The sequence below is a fragment of the Carassius gibelio genome, chromosome B25 (genome assembly GCF_023724105.1).
Source record: "Carassius gibelio isolate Cgi1373 ecotype wild population from Czech Republic chromosome B25, carGib1.2-hapl.c, whole genome shotgun sequence".
In the NCBI taxonomy this organism is placed as follows: domain Eukaryota; kingdom Metazoa; phylum Chordata; class Actinopteri; order Cypriniformes; family Cyprinidae; genus Carassius; species Carassius gibelio.
This window is the reverse complement of record NC_068420.1, coordinates 19,130,871-19,151,716: the sequence shown is the minus strand read 5'-3', so window position 1 is coordinate 19,151,716 and position 20,846 is coordinate 19,130,871. Positions and strand designations below refer to the sequence as shown.

At 38.7% G+C, this 20,846-nt stretch overlaps 1 protein-coding gene across 4 annotated transcripts; it reads right to left on the bottom strand.

Moving 5' to 3' along the window:
• Positions 1-35: 35 nt before the first annotated feature.
• On the bottom strand, positions 36-19,692 carry LOC128013735 (PHD and RING finger domain-containing protein 1). 4 transcript variants are annotated; one of them, XM_052596922.1, is made up of 18 exons: positions 19,591-19,692; positions 18,790-18,928; positions 18,268-18,399; positions 17,945-18,132; positions 16,764-16,847; positions 16,019-16,149; positions 13,978-14,069; positions 13,023-13,180; positions 12,506-12,638; positions 11,902-12,014; positions 11,535-11,728; positions 11,328-11,450; positions 11,077-11,213; positions 4,848-7,796; positions 3,451-3,521; positions 1,885-2,010; positions 1,668-1,796; positions 36-1,442 (listed from the first exon to the last, which is right to left on the bottom strand). In XM_052596922.1, exons 2-18 carry the CDS (start codon positions 18,881-18,883, stop codon positions 1,284-1,286), a joined length of 5,013 nt encoding a protein of 1,670 aa, XP_052452882.1. In that variant the 5' UTR covers positions 18,884-18,928; positions 19,591-19,692; the 3' UTR covers positions 36-1,283. The 4 variants fall into 4 exon arrangements, with proteins under 4 accessions (XP_052452882.1, XP_052452881.1, XP_052452883.1 ...); XM_052596921.1 differs by lacking the exon at positions 19,591-19,692 and adding an exon at positions 19,281-19,491; XM_052596923.1 differs by lacking the exon at positions 19,591-19,692 and adding an exon at positions 19,281-19,482 and having other exon boundaries at positions 13,041-13,180.
• Between the last annotated feature and the right edge of the window lie 1,154 nt (positions 19,693-20,846).

Below are 20,846 nucleotides of genomic sequence, written 5' to 3'. Positions count from 1 at the left end.
AATGCAAACATACCCCCTTAAGAAACATGCCAAAGTATTTTTTATTTTATTTTTATTAAATAAAGGGTTTAATAAAATTATTTACAAAGACAGCAATATGGATGGCTCAACTCACATCACTTATTATGCATTCTGTGACTGCTTGGATTCATATAAGATCAGAATCATCTCTCTCAAGTCTGGAAATGAATCGACTCGATGTGGTTTGCCACAGGAAAACAGGCCAAACGTTCTGCACGCCTCACCGCGAGATACAACTCAAGTTACATGATCCATTCAGAAATCTTACCAACACTTCTCAAGCAAATAAAACGACATAATTAGTGAAAAGGGTTCAGAAAAACAGCTTTTGAAATACACTTTTAGCTACCAGTTTTTCTAATTAATACTTCTCATTGAAATACTAGAAGTGCATAAAGAAATGGTTCGATGTTTTATAGGCTGAATGTCATTTGTTAGCATGTCATCCACAAACAGAAACAAAGAAAACAATAGCAAACAGAAGAAAAAACAACTGGCAAACATTCAGCTTTTAAAATGAAAACAGTCATATTTCATCTGAACAGAAAAGGCTAATTACAGCCATTCACGTGTGTCATGAGAGACCCTTATTATTTTTGTATTTACAACAAAAGCATTTTAATGAGGGTGAGGTCTGCTGCAAGTTTTCCTGGTTTACCTATATTAGCACACAAAAAGATTTTCAAGAACCAAATTGATTCCAGAGTCTCATAAAAACTGGATATCAGAAAGATTTTTGAATTCAAATAAATACTCTCGAGTTTTCGGAGAGATCACAGAACGTCGCAGAGCTTCTCCTGCACCTTGTTCCTCAACGAAATGCTTTTATTCTCATTAACCACAAAACAATTACTATACTCTCCAGTGTCAATTATTCATGGTGGAACTACAGGATCAAGAGTATTGTGTGTGTGTGACGTTAACATGCACACACACGTCTGACAATGCAAGAGCCTGTCTGACAACTTCTGCTTCCTGTTGGATGATCATCTTTAAATAGCAGGTTTGAACAGTGGCAAACAAAGATTTGTAACCCATTCTGTATCTGGGCACTTCCAGATGATCTTTAGATTCAAAAGAAAACATACAAACATTCAAAAAGGTTAATTGGATAACTGATGACAAGATTTTGAGCCCTTAAGAGTTTCCCATGTCTTAGAAATGAACAGAATAATAATGAAAAAAAAATCATCCAAATCTACTGTTGATCACCATTATATATAAGACACCATCTGAAAAGTACGCAGCCGTTACCCTCGGCCTCACATTGGGGATTGGGTGTCTTTTGGGACGTCTGCATGCTGGATTTGCCCAGATTCCTCTTTCTTGTGTTTTCTTGCATGTTTGTACTTATCCACATAGGCTTTGACAAGGTTGGCTACTTTCACCGGGTTGATCTCCCCGCTCTTGCTATGACACACCTTGAGAATGAGACAAAGATGATATGAATGGGGTTCTTTTCGCATGGCAACATGAGTATGCTTTCATAATTCAGAAACGGACCACTGGAGTGGAGGGAAACACAATAGCATTTGTATATGCAACTGTGCTCATCACGGGAGTTTACTTCAGTCGTAATACACCATACAAGGAAGTGGATATGGAAAAACAACCATAAAAGAAAACATCTGACGTCACGCAATTACCTTCTGGACGGCTTTGCGCAAAATCTCTTTGTACTCTTCCTTGGTGATGTCTCTTTTCTGGTAGAAGGGCTTTATGGCCAGTTTGACCTCCTCTATTGCTCGCTCTTGCATATGAAGTTTCTTCATGTACTACAGAAAGACGAACACTGTTTAAAAATTCATGACATCAAGACAATGCAATGAAAAATGAGATGTGATGTAATTGTGCTCTAGTCACCTTCTCGGTCTGATTGGGGTCGTGTATAACTTCTTTGCGGGATTTTGGTTTGATGGATTCATCTTGGGAAGGAAGGCTGGAGGCTGATGCCATAAGTTTTGGTTCAGCCTGGGATGAAGCTTTATCCTTTAATACGAAACAATATGGTAGTACTGAGGTACCATAACAGCACTCCTATGGTCTCAGTTAATGAAAATTCCCATTAAATGTTTAAAAGATTTGTGAGGTGTCTCAACGATTTCCCTTTGCTCAAGGGAAGTTCAAGTAATTTATCAAGCACAGATTTGTTGCACCCGAATGATTCTTATTTTTATTTTAATTCATTAAATTATGTAGCTGATGATTGCTAAACCTCACAGAAACAATCAGCATCAAATGCTGAAAAAAAAACCCCAAGACATATTAATAACCCTCATAAATCATAATGAACTTGTTTTTGTCTGGGACACTCCTTGTGAAAGGAGGATGCAATTTCCAAGAGTAATGTTAACTTTCATTTCTTCTGAAGTGAATCCTTGTACGGCTGCTTTCAGTTTCGATCACATGGGTACAATAGAAATGGGATCAACATTGTTTTCACCGCCTCAAGCGAGCAAGCTGCAAACTATGAATGCAAAGAGTGACACGATGACACCCTCTGGAAGCTCAAAGCAACTACATATGACGGGCAATAATCATGATATCCACTGGTATCCAAAATAATTTCTATTAAGAGTGGAGAAATTTCAAGTGACAGTCTCGTTTTCATTTTTGTGCTATTAAAACTCAAAAGCTTGTTCAAGAGGCAAAATTTTAGAGTTCCTTTTCAGTTAGAAAGTGTTATAATAATTCTGCAATTATGTAATATAATGGGGCATATGTTGAGTGTCACCTGACCAAACCCAGAAAACGGGTCTCACCACATTTCGCTTGGCAGAGAAATTGTTAACAGCAGTATGAACTTATGGTGATCTGGAATTTTGAGATAATCGGCTAATTAGCTAATTGTTTTTATTGTTGGCATTTTAATAAATCTTAATAAAAAAATTTGGATATCAATGCACATTTGTGATGGACACTGGTTATGATAATCTCAAAGTCAATGTGGGTTACATTTGAAATCAAATGTCTTCAAAATATCTGTTGTCTTCTGAAGAGGTCATGGAATAGTGAATCTCAAGTTAGAAGACATGAAATCAGCCAGCTTAAGGTATACTCCTCCACCCCAAAACAAAAATTGTCATTAATCACTTACCCTTTATCACTTGGGAGACAAATAGTTTTTTGTCTTCATGAAATTCAGACTGAACTACTGATGGCAAATGGACAATTCTGACAATGTTTTCAATCCTTTTCTGGACCTTGACAGTGTAAGTTACTTAGCAGTCTATGGGACAGTCACAAGCCTCCCAGTTTTCATCCAAAATAACAAACTGTGTTACGAAAACTAACAAAGCTTTTAACGGGTTTGAATGACATGGAGTTAAATGATTAATGACCGAATGTAAATGTTTGGGCGGAGTAACCCTTTAAATTGAAATGTTAAATGAGGGTGTCGGGGGAACATATCTCTTTAAGACACTGTACCTGATTATGTGGGATTGTGGCAGACCTTCGCGATCCTTCTTGCTTGAGTTTTAATTTGAAGAGTGCAAGTTCTAGAAGAGGCATTGAAAAACATTCAGAATATTTTAATTAGTTTTCAAAAACTTTTTAGTTTTAAGTTACCTGAAAGATTCACACTAAATCTGCTGTGACTGAAGTCAATTAGGATGTATTCACACTTGTTTGTCATGTTTGTTTCGATTAAAATGAAACCTGGAGCAATTGCTCTGTTAGTGAGGTTTGTTTCAGTAAGTGTGAACTGCTATCAAAACCCTGGTACACTCCAAACAAGCGGGCAGAGACCGCTAAAAAGATGGGTCTCGGTCCCCTTCCAAACATACTCGGATGCGGTTCGAATGAAATATGAAGCAGCTTGGACCAAATACTTCTAAAGGCACCAAAAACAGGATGAAATGACAAGATACGATGCTATGTGGCATGATTTGACAGCACGGTGTAACCAAAACAAAATGAGCTGAGGGAAAACGTGGATGAACGATAAGGTAAAGTGCATTTTATGAGCTCCTTGTGAGTTTGCAGGTGGTGAAATTAAAATAATATGTACACGCAAGAATGAGTGAGCTTCGTCCAACAGACGGCATTAGGTGTGTTCAACTTAAAGCAGCGCTGTGCAGACTGATCGATTAATGGGAGCTTAGATATCATGCTTAGATATCATTCACCAGCAGTGCTGCTTTAAATCTAACGTACCTTTTGTTTTGGGTGTTCAGTGAGTGTTGTCATGCATGTGTCATTCAAGTCGACCAATCAAGTTGTGAACTTGCCACTATGCCTTAAGGTTTGATGTCAAAGATGCCAATGTGAACGCTAAGCGGACCAGGACCAAATGTATAATTTTCCTTTTTGGTCTGGACCAAATGAACCAAAATACAAGTGTGAACACACCCTTAGTCATCATCTCAATAGTTGCAGAGTTCGTTACAGACCAGGGGTATCCAATCATTCTCCTAATACTGAACCAGTATTAAATGTCCAATGCTGGGTCTCATTTCGAAGGCTGGATCTGTCCGGAGACTAAACTTCCCACACAAGTATGGTGGGTTAGGCTGGAGCTTAAGTAAGGGTGTCCTAACCTGTTCCTAGAGGGCCACTGCACTTCAACCCTAACGTAACTCACCTGAAGCAGCTGATGAAGGTCCTCAGATTCACAAAAAACTTCTAGGAAAGTGTGTTGGATCTGGTTGGAGCAAAACTGTGCAGGACATTGGTCCTTCAGGAGAAGGATTGGACACCACTGGTCATTGATGAACAACTGTAATGCAACTATTGAAACCATCTAAAATTCAGACTTGGTGTGAATAGGGAGCAAAACTAATTGGGGCAAATCAAGAAGTTGCAGTGAAAACATTTTTACTCACTGCTTAATTTGTCAGACTGGGGTTCTACTGGTTCCTGCAAATTCCAGGTAACTCGTTTTCCCTGCGATTTAGACTTTGCACCAGGTGTAACTGTTTCAGTAATTTGTTTATTCTCTGCTGGAGCCTCTGGGATGGCAGACTGTGGATCGACAGCTTCTGTTGAGTCGGCCACAGAGCTCTCACTCATTTCCTTCTTAATGAAGTCTAAATTATCAATCAAGTAATCAACACTGATATCTTCATCAGAGGAAACAACAGGTTCTTGTTTAACTGGCAGGTCGGGCGGCTGAAGAGGTGACATCTCCATGTCCTCCACCAAAGGTGGCGTATGATAAGACTCAGTGGGCTCCTTTTTACAATTCACTGCATCTATGATAGGCACATCAAAACTGATGACAAGAGGGTTTTCACTGCAGCTTGGTGAATCATCTTCATCAGGCCATATTTTTTCAATTTTTATTGTTTTTGGCTCAACAACCATTTCTTGCCCTTTCATCTCATCCTGTAAACTAGAATGGCTCTTCTCTAAATCAGCACTGCCTGATTTAATTGCATTAACATTTGGTGATTCCATGCTGAAGACGCCTAAAGATGTCACCTCTTCTTTCTTTATCTCTTTAATGCCATCTAATTCTCCACGCAAGTTGAGACAGATTTCTTCCTCCTTTTTGATGTCTTTCAACTCCTTCCAAGAACCTGAGAGCCAAGGTTCCTCCGGTTTAATTTCATTAGGATTAAGCAGCTCAAGTGAAACATCATCCTTGCTTTCTTCAAGTGTTCTGGCTTGGTCATCATGACTTGATGACACAAGTCCATGAGCCTTGATCTCAACTTTAACTGATGGTAATGCAACAGCTGTCTCACACTCATGTGGTCTCGCATCTCTCTGTGTCTTCCCAGGCGTTGTGATCTTTTTTGCATGAAGAGCAGGCTCATGTAATTCAGTGGACATGGACTCTGTAGACTTACGGGAACTCCTTTCTGTACGCAGAGAGATCTCAGATTGATCCTCCCGCCGTTTACGCTCCCTAGATGTTGATCTTGACTTCTGCCTCTTAAGCCTAGTCTCACCTTGATCCTTTGATGTTCTCCTCCTTTCTCTGGATCTTGATTTGGAAAATGAACGAGATCGGGAGTGTCTTCTTTCTTTAGACCTCTTCCTATGATGTCTTTCTCTCCCTCGGCTGTCATTCCTCTCGCGACTCCCTCTTCTCCCACTCGTCTTCCTTTCTCTGCTGCTGGAACTCGAGGAACACCTCCGGTCTCTTGATCGTGGACGTCGCCTTTCTTTTGATCTTGAGCGGGAACGCTGTCTCTCTTTCGATCTCCGCCGATCTCTTGACCTTGAGCGTGACCTTCTCTTCTCTTTTAACTTTGAGTGTTTCTTTTTATGGGAGTCTTTAGATGAAAGGCTTTGCGAGTTTAATGGTGGCCACTTCCTATCCTTGGACTGGGCCTTCTGAGGGCTTTCCTCCTTTTCTTTAGCTGTGTTAGAAGAATTAAAAGCACCACTGACTGAAGGTAGCTCTTTACACACCCCATTTCCTTTAGAAGCTTGTTTTAGATTGGCTGGAGACTCTTCCAGTGACTTTGATTGGGGCCTGATGGGTGGAGGTCCAGTCTCAGGTTCAGACTTCACCTCCACTTTAACATTTATTTCACTGCATGACGAGCTTGATCTGGAGTGCTCTTCAGTTTTCTCAAAAGGGCTTCCTGGAGATCCACCACTTCCAGTATCCATGCCTGCTTCGCATCTAGTTGAATCCAAAGCAGGACCTCCTGAGGGATATGGACTATGAATCATGTCTGAATGATGTGGAGATTCATTGCATGGTCTGTCCCACAAATATTCTGGCTCTGTTTTAACTTCTGCACACATTTCCAAGCCTCTCTCTGTATCAGAGTGTAAATCCAAAGGCTCAGATTTGATCGGATGACAGGCATCCTCACTGGCTTCAATTGGCACCCGAGGTCCACCATGTTGGACGCCAACATCAGGACCCTCATTTTCTGATTCATTATCAGAGGAATCAGACCCCGTAGGGTTAAAGGGATCATAGACCTCACTTTTCTCCTCTTTGGCTTTTGTTCTTAAAGACAACAGCATCCGTTTACTTTTATTAGTCCTCTTTAATGATTTCTCATCACCTCCAGACAGAGTCCCTCCTGATGCAGGAAGTCGCCGAGCTTGCCAGGGGTTTCCGCTAGCGTTTATACGGAAACTGACAGAAGACGACGAGGGACGTGAATTTGAAGAGGCACTATAAGATGATGTAGAAGAGGTGAAAGAGCTGGAAAATGACGATGAAGCACCAGTTCGGTCTGCTCTTTGCCTCTGAGAATCCACCGTCCTGTTTTGCTGACTCGCACCTGTACCTTGTTGGTCAATGGTATGTTCTCTACCTGTATCGCCTGCTAAGCTGTTGGCTGAAGACCCAGGCAAAGTACTGCTACTATTTGCACTGGAGGCACTGTCCCTTTTAATTTTTGGTATTCTTGGCAATACAGAAACATCCACCCATACAGGCTTAGGAGGGGGCTTTTTGACAGGTGGTTGTCTGACAGGACCATCCTTGTCTTGATGGGGAGAATCAGAAGGGCCATTTGGCATCCTTGAGAGGGGTTGACTTCTAATCCCATTGGTGCTCAAGTGGCTATTCCCAGGTCTCGGTGGGTGTAGGGTGACCGGTCTATGAGGAGCTCCCGGATGCAATCGGGGATGTCCCAAGGGAGACGGGTGAGAGTGAGGAAAATGAGGGGAGAGTGGAGACGTAGGATTCTGTGGCGTGGAACAGGACCCAGGAGAGCTGTGTGCTGGTGGGGGCCTCCTCAATGGGCTGGAGGAAGGACCAGCCCCTCCAGAGGGTTGAATGAGACTTGTTTCTGAGTTTGGGGTGTTTCCTGTTTCCCCTAAGCTTGAACCTCTAGGGGTTGGCAAGGACAGGGACACTGAAAGGAACAAAGAAACATTTTCCTTTTGAAAGGATGTACATACAAGTTACTATTGCTAAAACAATGCGCACAGGCGCACTTACAAAAAAAGAACAAAAAGATTTGGCTTATGTGTGTGGCTGCAAATATAAAAAAAATTCTAATGCTGCATCCATTATAGAACAAATATGAATCACTGAAACATTGTGCATGACTGTTATATACTCTAGGATTATAGAGTTGTTAGTCTTGGATTTGTGTGTTTGTTCAATACTCTTTCCAGGTTTATTTGCTGTTTTGGGATAAATAGATTGACACTCATTTCATGAAAATAAATATGGGAATACTTGTGCTGTCAAACGGTTAATTGCAATTAATCACATCCAAAATAAAAGTTTCTGTTTGCATAATGTGTGTTTTATGTGTATGTTATGTAAATACACGAACATACAGTAAATTTAGAAAATATTAACATGTATTTACAGGTCTATATTTATATTCATAATTTATATCATAAAGAAATATATTTAATATATAAAAATAGCATTTTACACTAAGCATCACAGCACAGCCCTCAAAAATCAATCAACTTTAATTTTTTAATCTTTACACTTTGCTAATGTCATTTAAACCACTAAGTTTTTCCCATTTGCCAGCAAAAAGTTTTTGTAGGGAAGTTTATATCGGTTAATTTTTACATAAATATCATTTATAAGCATATTTACGCTGAATGACAATGGTTTATTACTCTGAATGACAATTTGCCAAAAAGAGCAACATTATCACTGTTGTTCCCATAACTGAAATGTTTTTAGTATTAATCTGTCATTACATTAGTTTTAATAATATTCCTGACTAAATGACTGCAAAAGCAAATGTTGATAATGAAATATAATAAGCATTTTACTGATGCTCCCCTGCTATGCTTGCTCAGCTTGTCACTTCGTTTCGATCTTGTTCGGACTGAAAATTGCTGCTTGCAGCCATAAATACATATAAAATCATGACATTTCAGAAAAAAAATTGTGATATGACGCTAAGCACAACTAACGCTAACTGCTAGGGGTGTCCATGGTTAACCGGTTAACCGATTAACCGTTAAAAATTGCGTAACCGAGTGAAACATTTTGCTCGGTTAAGTGACGTCAATGGCGTGCATTGAATTTAGTTGTAATACATTTTTGCACCACCAGAGACCGCCAGAGCGCTCCCAGACATTTGTAATGTCCACAAGAAGAAGTCATTTTTCTAATATGAAGCGGGCAAAAAAAAGTACAGCGTTGGAGCACTTTAAAATTGAGAGTGACGGGGCAAAATGCAAGTATTGCAATACAATGCTTAGATATACTTCAAGTACAACCTCGTTGTTGTAATCTCAACAGCCAACACCCGGGCATCATTAGGCCGGTCAGGACTCACTGGATGCGTGGCGATGAGCGAAAGCATCTCAGCTGCGTGGCGTGTCTGTTTTTAATTCGGCTCTCATGTTAACAGGTTAGAGCTTGCAGACTGCCTGCGTGAAACGCGCGGCTCAGGCGCGGCTCGACGCGTGCATGCTTGAAATAGAACTGACGCCTTGTTGGAAGCGTTTCCAGGCAAAGTATAATAGGAAAATATGTTTATATGTCATTTTGTACACAAATACATATTAATTCATGACATTTTGATATTTGAAAGTCTATAGGTTGACATAAATTCAGATATAAATGTAATTAAAAAAAATAATTATCGATTTTCAAATATTGTATCTGTCAAACATGATCATAGTCATAGCCTTAGCGAGGTGGCCGCGGAGCCTGCTTGTTACCTTCGCCGAAACACGGAAAGTTACATAACCATTACTAGAGCCTGTTCCTTTATAACATAGCCAAAGGTCGGTGTATATTTGCTTTATACATTTTAGGCTTATTCTCAAATACAGATTGTGTTAGTGGGCGGGATTATTAGGTAGTTTTAATAGGACAGTTTGACCGGTGAGATTAAATTTTGTCGTCCTTTTTTTTTTTTTTTTTTTTTTTGGCCAATGTCTGGAAATTACCGGACAACGGAAACCCTGGCGCACACTATGGTTAACCGATTATTAACCGCTAAGGGCCTCGGTTAACGGTTAATGAAAAACTTGAAAACGTGCAGCCCTACTAACTGCACAGAGAAACAATGTTGCTGGAATCTCTTATATTGTTGGATTTTTTTTTTTCCAGCTGATGAACGATAAAAGCATTGACAGCCAATCAGAAACCTTTAAACTTTAAAGAGCTCCAACATTTAAAGTGGTAGAGAACAAACCTGCAGCACATGCTCAGAACGAACAGTGCTATTATTTATCGGTGTGGAGGCAAAGTTACTGTCATAGGGTTTGGTCTTGGTGTGAACGGACTTTAAGAGTGACACCTAAGCTACTGCATCCACACTTACTTCATAAAGCTTTTTGGCTTTTTACAGTGCCTAGTGTCTCCCTCTGTTCATGGGTGTTTATAATTAATCAATAAGACAAAAACTTATATTTTTTAAGTTTAACACATATTAGTCACTCATTTATCTGTAACATCAATAAGATAAATTGTTATTTCTACAGTATTACAGTGTAACAGAGAATTTGCATTACACTGACTGAAGAAACGTCTATTTTAGCTGATATTGCAGGCAATCAACTGGCCATCCATTTCAAACACTGAGCTTGACCAGTAAAGATAAATCACAACTATTCAAAACCATCTTATTTTTCAAAAAAATCTAACAGAAAGAGTTTTTCTTGGCAATTCACAGAATGACCAGTGTTTTTGTAACCTGTTACCACACCATGAAAAGATGAAATCAAGTGTTTAAGAGCAATAAAACTACTTTTCTGGAGCCATTTGATAATGTCACAGACTGTCGAATGACCGTCAGTTTTAATTTGATTTCAGAATAACTGCTTCCCGTTACACTGAATGATCTCTGATAAAATGCATTTAAGTCCCCTGTACATTTATAAAAAAAAACGTTCCTTTTAATATAACAGAGCCAACACTAGCTTGCAAACACAGACAACAATTTTTTTATGCTCATTTAAAAATGTAATGGTAAAATCAAAGCAGTTGAGGTTTACAGTCATCGCTGGCTGCACGAGCTTTGATGATGACACCCAATTTCACGATTTACCAAACTCACTTCCTGTTTTTCTGTTGCCATTTTCATTTAGTATATCATTTTAGCACCTGTATAGCACACAACCCTAATTGAGAAAGACCCCAAAAAAAACTTCTCCTGCTTACCAGTAGCAAAGAGTTGATATTAAAATCTCCAAAGCATGACTTACCGCCTTTGGTTGCTTTGAGGGAACCATCTCTGTTGATGACCACATCTGAACTGTCCATGAGGAGCATGCTTTGACCACTGAGGATGCTTCCCAGCAGATCTGATACAGGGGCTTCCTCTGGGACACCCACACCTCCCCTGGAAACCAGCACATGACTAGGATCACCCATCCCAAACTCAAAAACTTATTTCCATTGTGATTTTCATCACATTTAAGCAGAAGTTATCCCCCCACCCCCCTCTAGTAGCTACCTGGAGAGTCCTGCAGATATGGGTCTGGCCACAGGCTGATGGGAACGCAAGGCAGAGCGGGAAAGGCCACGGCGTTTAGCATCCAGAACAGAGACTGGTGTTGGGACTTGAATCTCATCCTCCCTGAAAACATAAATCCAAGAACTAAGTTTAGAAATATAAACTGTTAATGAGACGACCATTACTGTACGTGTAATAAAACCTCACCTATCGTCAAAGGGGTCCAGGTCAAAGGGATCTCCGTACACTGAGAGCGAGGCTGCTCCGATTTCTGCACGCATGCTTCCTAAACTGTACTCTGAAGGCCGATAAACTGAAGGAATCATGGAGCCAGACTTGGGCTTCTTAATGCCTAAACTCCGTGCAATACGACCTCGGGAATTGGTTCCCTTCTTTAGCACCTGAAAAGGCAGGACATATAACTACAAACTGTCACGTCCTCTTGCATGGACACGGTAACAAAAGTGTCAATCAGCAAAACATTTATATAAGAGCTTTCAATACGGAGGTAGAAAAACAGGCTACAGAAACTTCAATTCAAACTGTAGCGGTTACACCTCTGCTGAGATCTCACCAGTTTTCTTCTGGATTTTGACTTCCTCACTTTGCGTTTCCGTCTCTTGACTCCCATGTTTGTTTTTCCCCCTGAGGTTGCGGAGGATTTGCTTTTGGTTTTCCTTCTTTTAACTGCATGAACACGTAAGAGAATCCCATTCAGATTAGACAGAAACAACAGACGGAACCATGTTATGTTTATGATCCGTCTCAGGTTACCCAATCAAGGCCCTAACATTAGTTTAGACTTTTAATCAGCAAGGACACATTAAATCGGTCATAAGCAATGGTAAAAACATTTGTAATAAAAAAAAAAAAAAAGGTTTCGTTTGACATTTCGATTCATCACAGACTATCAGGGAAGCAGCACTTTAGCGTTTTTAACATTGATAATCAGAAATCAGCACATCGGAATGATTTCTGAAGGATCATGTGACACTGAAGACTGGAGTAATGATGCTGAAAATACAGCTGCACATCACAGAAATAAATTACATTTCAGAATATAGCAGAACAGAAAATTGTCCAATTAAAAAACCCTTTTTTCAGATTCTGAAGTATTTTTCAGATTTTATTCATTCAGGCCATGTGTGATGAGATGAACCAGAACCAGTCTGTCTCACCGGTCTTTCTCCTCCGGCGGGGTTTGGAGCGAGGGGTCAAGTCTCGCACATAAACGGCCGTGTTGAGTCCGGCCACTACAGCATTGATGGTCTCGTCCAACCATGTGGACTGCATCATATATCTGGGAGCGAGCTAAAACACAGAACCACACAGAATCAAACCCACATCAGCTCATATCTGAAGGAGTACTGCACAAAACATTCACAAAGTTCACTCACTAAGCAAGTATGAGCAAAGTAAAGCTCCTTGCACACAGAGTCTGAAATTTCCATATGGTCGGAAGGGTCTTATTTTAACATTCAAAAATGTCATACTCAGTGTGCAAAGACCTTAAGTTACAATATTTGAATTCATACTTGTCTAGCATTTTGTTATTCCATTTACTTGTATTTGAACGAAGCGAACATGGGTTACAGCGGATTCATCGGCTCAGAGACACACCAATCTCAGCCCAGCAGCACATCAGTGAAGACACGGTTACACACTTGTGGTTAGACAGCAAAGCATCATGCAAACCTGCGCTGCAGTGCGTGCCTGTGTGATGCGCCGCCTGTTGACGTTGGCCCGCACTCGTTCGCTGTGCTGGGTGCGAGCGATGGCACGGGTGGGTCTGGACCGGGGGTGGCTGGTGGAGGGGACAGAGCTGCTTTCCTCCTCACTGATTTGTTCAGAACCTAAAACATGGTTATTAGAGCAATACATAACAGTCAAAACGGATGGAAAACTCAATTCAAAATGTGTGCTTAAATATGATCAATATTCTAATTATATTAGAGGTTTAAAAGGCATAATTTCAGTTAGGGAAATAAAAGTTTTTGACTTCTTTCATGAGGACATAAGGGCGCACCGAGCAAAATATTACTAATGCATGTTTATTCAAAGCAATAAAATAATAGCTATCTCTGTAAAAAAAAAAAAATACAAATACCAAATACAAATTAAGTTGGATGCATGCATATGTAGTTTAATAATAAGTACCGAAAACCAAATCACAAAGAGTACGGTTTTTAATTTAAAAACATGAGATTAAGTGGGATGGGGAAAAAGGCCATACATTTTGTTTTTTTTAAGTTGAACTTAAATTAATTTTGCATGGCTTTCTAAACATGTGACTGTCTTGTGTGAGACAATGAGAGTACAACGGTGATAGAAGCCACTATAGAAAACATGATAAATATGTTCTGTGTGATCAGCTTGGTTTCAGTTTTTCCGTAGAACTTCTCCGCAGTGATGTTCTGTTTTTCCGTAATATTTCGAATGCTCAACCGGATAGGCTAACAAAAACGCAATGACACCTACATCGTCATCAGATCATGAGTGCCGCTGATAAAGCTGTCTGATACACACCAATAATTCAATTGCGTCGATTTTTAATTTGAATTCGACAAATATTTGAAATTCAAATTATTATTTGACAGCCCTGATACACGAGGGGTTAATGTAATGGCTGGTTTGAGAAATGAAAGGTGACCTGATGTGCGGTTGTTGGCGATGCACTCTGGGCAGAACCATTCCTCTACAGGCACAGCGTCCAGCGGCGGCGTGAGGCACTCCATGTGATACCTGCCATTACAAATCACAAAATGATAATAATCAGCGGTGCACATAACGGTACACAGGTGCGCATACGTGACCAAAATAAAGAAAGAAAAAATGTGCGGTGTAAATTAAACGTTTTCAAAGCACGATGCAAAACTGTGACAATTCATTCACTGACACTCTTCAATCGGCAGCACTCACTGCCGGCAACTCGCCAAAAATAAACTATGAATTTTCAAATGTAAAATCAGCAAAGTATTAGCATTTTATTTTTAGGTTTACAATAAAATAGGTTTAAATCCATACAAGGTTAAAAAATTGTTGTCATATTGTCAAAATATAATTTTAAAATTACCTCAATTCTCAGAGATCCCCAAACGGTTCGCGCAAAGCTGGTCAAAAGATTCAGTTTCCTTAAACCCCACCTTTCGGTAGCATACTGTGTTCTGATTGGTCAACTGACATAGTTTTTATTGGTTGTTCCGCACACACCTCCACGGTAAACTATGCGTTAGCATCTGTTTGGGGTGAATTGTGTCTTATTCCTCTCATCGCGAAGCAAACAGTAAAATAAAAAAACTTGAACAGTCTCGATGCTTTTTCTTCTGTGTGGGTGTATTCAGTTTGAATCTGAATAGTGCGTTCAGCGTGGGGGCGTGGTCACATTAGATATAATGAAGGGAGACGTGAAAAACAGACATTGCGTTGTTTTCATATGGATTACTTTATCACAGAATATCTGTTTTCGGCAGCACTTGTTTCGTTTTAAAGTAGACATGTCAAGCTTTCTATAGATATCTCTCTCATGTCTCTTCGTTGAGTATTCACGGAGTTACACTTCATTTTAATGACGTGTTTGTACATGACGATCAGCGCAGATAAAGGCTGCAGACAGCACACATACTGATAAGACGCTCGGGAGAAAACAGACACATAACTTCATAATCCTACTTCGCGTTGTGATTCTGAGATGCTCGTTGGTCTAAATAAAGTTGGTAATGAACCATCTTTTATGGCCAAACTCTTTGAAAATCCCGCTGTACTCACCGAGATTAGAAAAGCAGTCATCAGTGAAATGTTGTGAACACAACAAAAGGGATTTGTTGTACTGCTCTGGTATTGTGGTAAAAATGAATTTTAGCCATTGGTTCTTCTGATCTTCATTCTTTGGCAGTGAAAATAAAACAAACTTGCCTTTACAATTAAAAACACACTGTCTCCTCAACATGATGCTATCACACCAACCAGAGCGTCTGTGTGGGGGGGTGGGGGGGGGCAGGTCAGAGCTTAGTTTCTCCCAAGACAGTAGGCGGAGATTATTATGCAAAGTGTTAGAAGCCAATAACTTTATAGATCGTGTACTTTTTGGTTTAATTATTTGCACATTGTTTACACAGATGGACAGCTACATCATACACTGTAATACAGGTATTTTTTGATTTCCTATCTGTGTGGCTCTTTAACTTTTTTATACTTATATTATTGAGTATATAATGCATACATACACACTAAATATGGTTCAAAAGTGTTGGATTTCTACCACTATGACAATTTTTTTAGCAACACAGCTCCTCTATTAACAGATCTAAGTCAATGTTACTAGCCTCATGCTAACATCAACATGAAGTAAACATCAAGTTAAAAAATAAATAAATAAATAAAAATGATCAATGCAAAACTCCAAAAGAGTCTCAATTTTTAAATTGAGTCTTTAAGCACTTACATTGAAACGAATATGTTAGCTGCATTTATTGTACATAGACTAAATCGATCCCATCAGCTATTTTTTATTTATATTTCAAGTCAAGTCTGATTTAAAAGGAGCTAAAGGTCTCATTTTTATGAAATCACTGATGAACTTTGCGCATTTGCAACTACTCCACAAGGTACCGATCTTTCCAGCAGAGTTTGGCTCCTCAGTCCAGACCCAATTAAACACAGCTGAAGACCCTCCAGGGTCATACACTTCTTACCCAGCGTCACATCCGTCGCAGAGCAGGAGACGATCTTCACGGTCTCGACCCCCGCAAACCTCACAGCTGGTCTGATCCAAGTCCACATCCTCCTGCTCCTCCCCAGGTCTTACAGGCTTCTTCACCGCAATCTACACAAACACAAAGCTGATAATAAGGAGCATTCAATGGGTTCTTCAAGCTATATATATATACAGTGGAAATATTGAATAGTATCACTAGTGTGTGTATAGAGCAAGTGGAGAGCAAGTCTGTAGCGAAAGGTCTACTACTAATAATTACTCATCTTGGATATTTAATTGTTGACAATGTAGAAGTAAGTGACAGATGTCTCTCAGATATAAATGTCTTCACATTCAGATGTAATTATTTGAGTTCATTGTTCACAATATATCACTTGTGTTTTGTTTAGACTACTTCAGTGTTGTCTCTGACTTGAATGTGTGACTTACAGGATGTTATGTGCATCAGGTGTGTGCAGTTGTTTTGTTCACATGAATTTATTGAAGGTGATGTAAAAAAAAGTTTTTTATTATAATTGATAAAATGATTTTATCGTAAGTGCAACACTTTTTATAGTGGATTTAAAAAGGTAATTTCATACATTTCAACAAACGTATTGTCAACTAAGGCATGTTTTCACAACCAATCACATAATCTTGAGTTTTTCCACTCTTTTTCAATTCTGATAGTGTGTTGCTCATGTGTATTCAACTCCTTTAAAATGATGCTTTATGTGACTCACTGTTTTCTGAACTTTCCCACCGTAGCACTTTCTCAGGAGAATGTTATTGAAGACGATCCGGTCCACAGGACAAGAGTTGGCATTCTGGAAAAAAAAAAAAAAAACATGACAGTGCAGTGTAACTAAAACTAAAACCATAATTACTTGAAATAAAAGAAAACCAAAAAAAACCCCACTTATTTCTTTGTTTTTATTTCAGCAAGTTGCCACGGACTAGGGCTGCGACAAACGGTTATTTTGATAGACGATTAATCAAATGATTATTAGATCGACTAATCATTGATTATTTCACTGATCAATCAATAGACTTATTGATTATTCAGCTCTTGCAATTGGTTAAAATACTGTTCTACATAAATAAAAGATAGTCTAATCACTTCAGCTTTAGAAAACAATATTATGTAATTATAATTATTATACAATTAATGTATACAAATAAATATTTGACACACAGAATGAGATGACAGAGAAACCTTATTTACCCTTTAAATACTATATTAAAATTAAATGAATGACACATCATTCTGCCTAACATCTCCTTTCGTAAGGATATATAATATGGATAAGAAACTAAATAAAGGTAAGTGATATTTTAATTTTGGATAAACAATTTAATCACAAAATACACTACCACTCAAACATTTTTGAACAGTACCATTGTTTTACTATTTAAAATAACTGTTTATTTTTATTTGAATATATTTTAAAATGTAATTTATTCCTGTGATTTCAAGGCAGAATTTTTCACACACAGTATTGTTTTTGAAAATATTTACATGTATATATTTATATTAATATAAATACCTATTAATATACAAAAAACCTTTTTCTTAAATATATACACGCATGTGTGTGTATTTATATATTCACAATAAATATATACAGTACACACACACAAAACTTATTTTGGATGCGTTTAATTGTTTGACAGCACTAAATTGACATAAAACTGAAATACAATTTAAAAAAAAAAAAAATTTAAATACTATATTTGAACTACAATATAAATCCAAATATCCAAACTATAAAAGTATTGTTTCAATACAACATGTTTGAACACTACTGCATCAGCTACCTGTAGCTGCATATTATGAATAATACTGAATATCTGTGTAGAATCAGTGACCAAATATGGACAAGACGTTATGCAGGAGTGATGTGAACGGTTTAATCAGTCTTACGTTTGACCACTCCAGGATGCAGTCCAGACAGAAGTAGTGTTGGCAGGACTCCGGCGTGGCCACGGGCTGCTCGTGGAAGGAGTTCAGACAAACGGGGCATTTCTCCGAGTCCTCGTCTGAGCTCAGACCCGCCGCATCCACAGAAACACCCCCTACAGCTCCTCCCAGCACCTTAGCAGAGTCCTCATCTGAGCACACACACACACACACACACACACACCAGTGTTTTCCCTCCAGGTCTGTTTGAGGATGGTTTGATATTCATTCATTTAATCAACTTACATTAACAACGATAAAGAAGTCATGCTGAAGTTAAATCTCACCTTCACTTTCATCTTCTTCCTCCTCCTCCTCCTCCTCCTCTTCTTCATCAAGGACTTCCTCTGGATCATCATCCTCTTCCTCGCTGCCGGTTTCTCCTTCTTCTGATTCCCTCTCATCTGCCGAGTCGTCCTCTGAGGTTCAGTGACGTGCAGGAAGAGAAGTCATTCAAAATACAACAGGAAACAATGTATTCAATGTATTGATCATATCTGACTGAAACACAGATTTCTAAGACCTCTCATTATTATCAAAAAGACAACATTTAAAAAAACTAAAGTTCAGCATTTATATATTTTCACTGTGAAATCTTAACTCTGATATTATCATATGAGCCATAAAAGCCTTGTGCATCAAATATGATCCAAAAACATATGCAAACTATATTTTGTATTTATTTTATTTGTCTAAAACTTGACATTTTCATAAGAACAAGATTATTTCTGACTATTATCTCATGTTTCAGGCTTTCCAGGGTGGACAGAGAACATTCAGGGCATGCAACACTTCCTGTGATTACAAACCGTCGTCAGAGATGATGGACATGGCAGGTCTCTTCCCTTTCCCGTGGGACACGTTCCTGTTGATCATCTCATCCTGGCTGTCCTCCTCATCCATGGTCACGCTCGGGTCTGATCTAGATGTATCTCAGCACTGAACCACCTGGGGGACACAAATACATCATACACTGTCAACATCCACTCCACGTGAGACCAATGTCTGACAGCATTAACACACCAGAACCACATAATAATCAAAGCTTTAGCTTTACCAACACAAATATAATACAGCAAAACACCTGCTACATTAAACTGCCAAATGTAAATAGACACACTATCACAAACTAATGCCTTAGGATTGTTTTTTGCACGACATGTTAAGATGTCCTCATAAATGTCTTAATTGCGTACATTTTGGCTCAATGTACATAACTCTCACTGCTTTATTTATACGAAACAATGTTATTGACTTGATGCTAACGGCTAACACCAAGCCAGCTGATAAAAACACTCACATGCTTCATTAAAACTACACACTCCTGGAAGTTTATAACGAGCTGGATTGCAAACGTGAAAAATAGTCATTGCAAACAGCCGTAAGTCAGTTTATTTTGTGAAACTGAGCACTGAGCACTTGCACTAAAGCTAGGGCTAAAGCTAAAGCTATCACACTAGCTGTGCTTCTGGCCCTCAGTCTAAATATAACTCATCAGCTATTTTGGTTCAATTTCATAACCAGGCCGTACAAAGCAGCTTTTAAAGGCGGTAATTGTCTCATTTATTGAAATCACCGGGGAGGTTATAATTTAGAGTATTTGTACCTACCCTGCAAGGTTGTGTAAGACATTATTTGTGTTTTGAAGTCCACACGGCGTTTGTCTTTGACGCGGCCGGCTGAAAAACTACGAATCATACTCATGAATATTAATAAGATGACGGGAGCTCCGCCCTGTCTGCGATTGGCCGACAGTGGGCGCTAGTCAACGGACAGATTTCACTGTCAATGAATCCTGTTTGGGTAAAGGTTTGGGCTTATGAATATTAATGAGCAAGGTTACCAAGCAAATACTAGATTAATATTCATGAACTAAACTTTGAGCTGTTGAAGACCATAGTGACACAAACACAGTCCTTCCGCCATTCTTCAGGTATTCTGTTTACATTTTGGTTATAATTTTATTTTTATTTGTATATATTTATACTATATATTTTTTTCGCCATTTTCTAAATTGACTGATAAATTCTGAAAGGGTTTTCGTCCCTATTAAATTATGCATTCATTTTAGTCACAGTATTAAACAATTTATTTATCGGTGTAAGCATGAAAAAATTATCTAAATTAACCTAATTCAGCCCTAATGGGACATGGTGAGAGAAAAAATATATTTAAATGCTTTTGTGTTCTCTCGCAAAACTCATACGTTCCCTTGAGAAATTTTGCTCTTAAAACATTTTACGTTTCCTCGCAAATCTTTTGCATTTATTTTCTCTTTAAACGTTTGCATGCCCCTGAGAAACTTTGTGTTCACTTTTTAAGTTTTTGTGTTCTGTGCAGAAGTGTTCCTTTCAGACAAGCTTTTTTTTGTTTATTTGCAAAACTTTTGCATTCTTGGAAAAAACTTTTCTGTTTCCCCAAAAAGCTTTTCATTCACTTGCAAAAATGTATTGTGTTTCCTGTGAAACTTTGTGTTAACTTGTAAAAGATTTGCGCAAATTCAGATATATCGCAATCTACTGAAAAACAACGCATTTGATCGTATTGATCCTGTCAGAGAAGTATGCTTCCTCAAGAAATGTTGCATTCTATTGTAAGTATTATTCTCTCACTAATATTGTATTCAACCAACAAGCTTTGCACTTTCTCGCACTTTACTCACCAAACGATTTAATTCTCCAGCAAAAGTTTGCATAATTCTGAGAATTTTTGCTTTCACTCACATTCACTCAAGCTTTTGTTTTAAAAGTAATGAGGTATGAGAGAAAAAAAATTAATGCAAAGTTTCTTGAGAGAACGCAATACATGCAAAAAACTCTTCAGATCGAATGTAATTTTTTTCTTTCACATGCGAGCGAATTTTTCT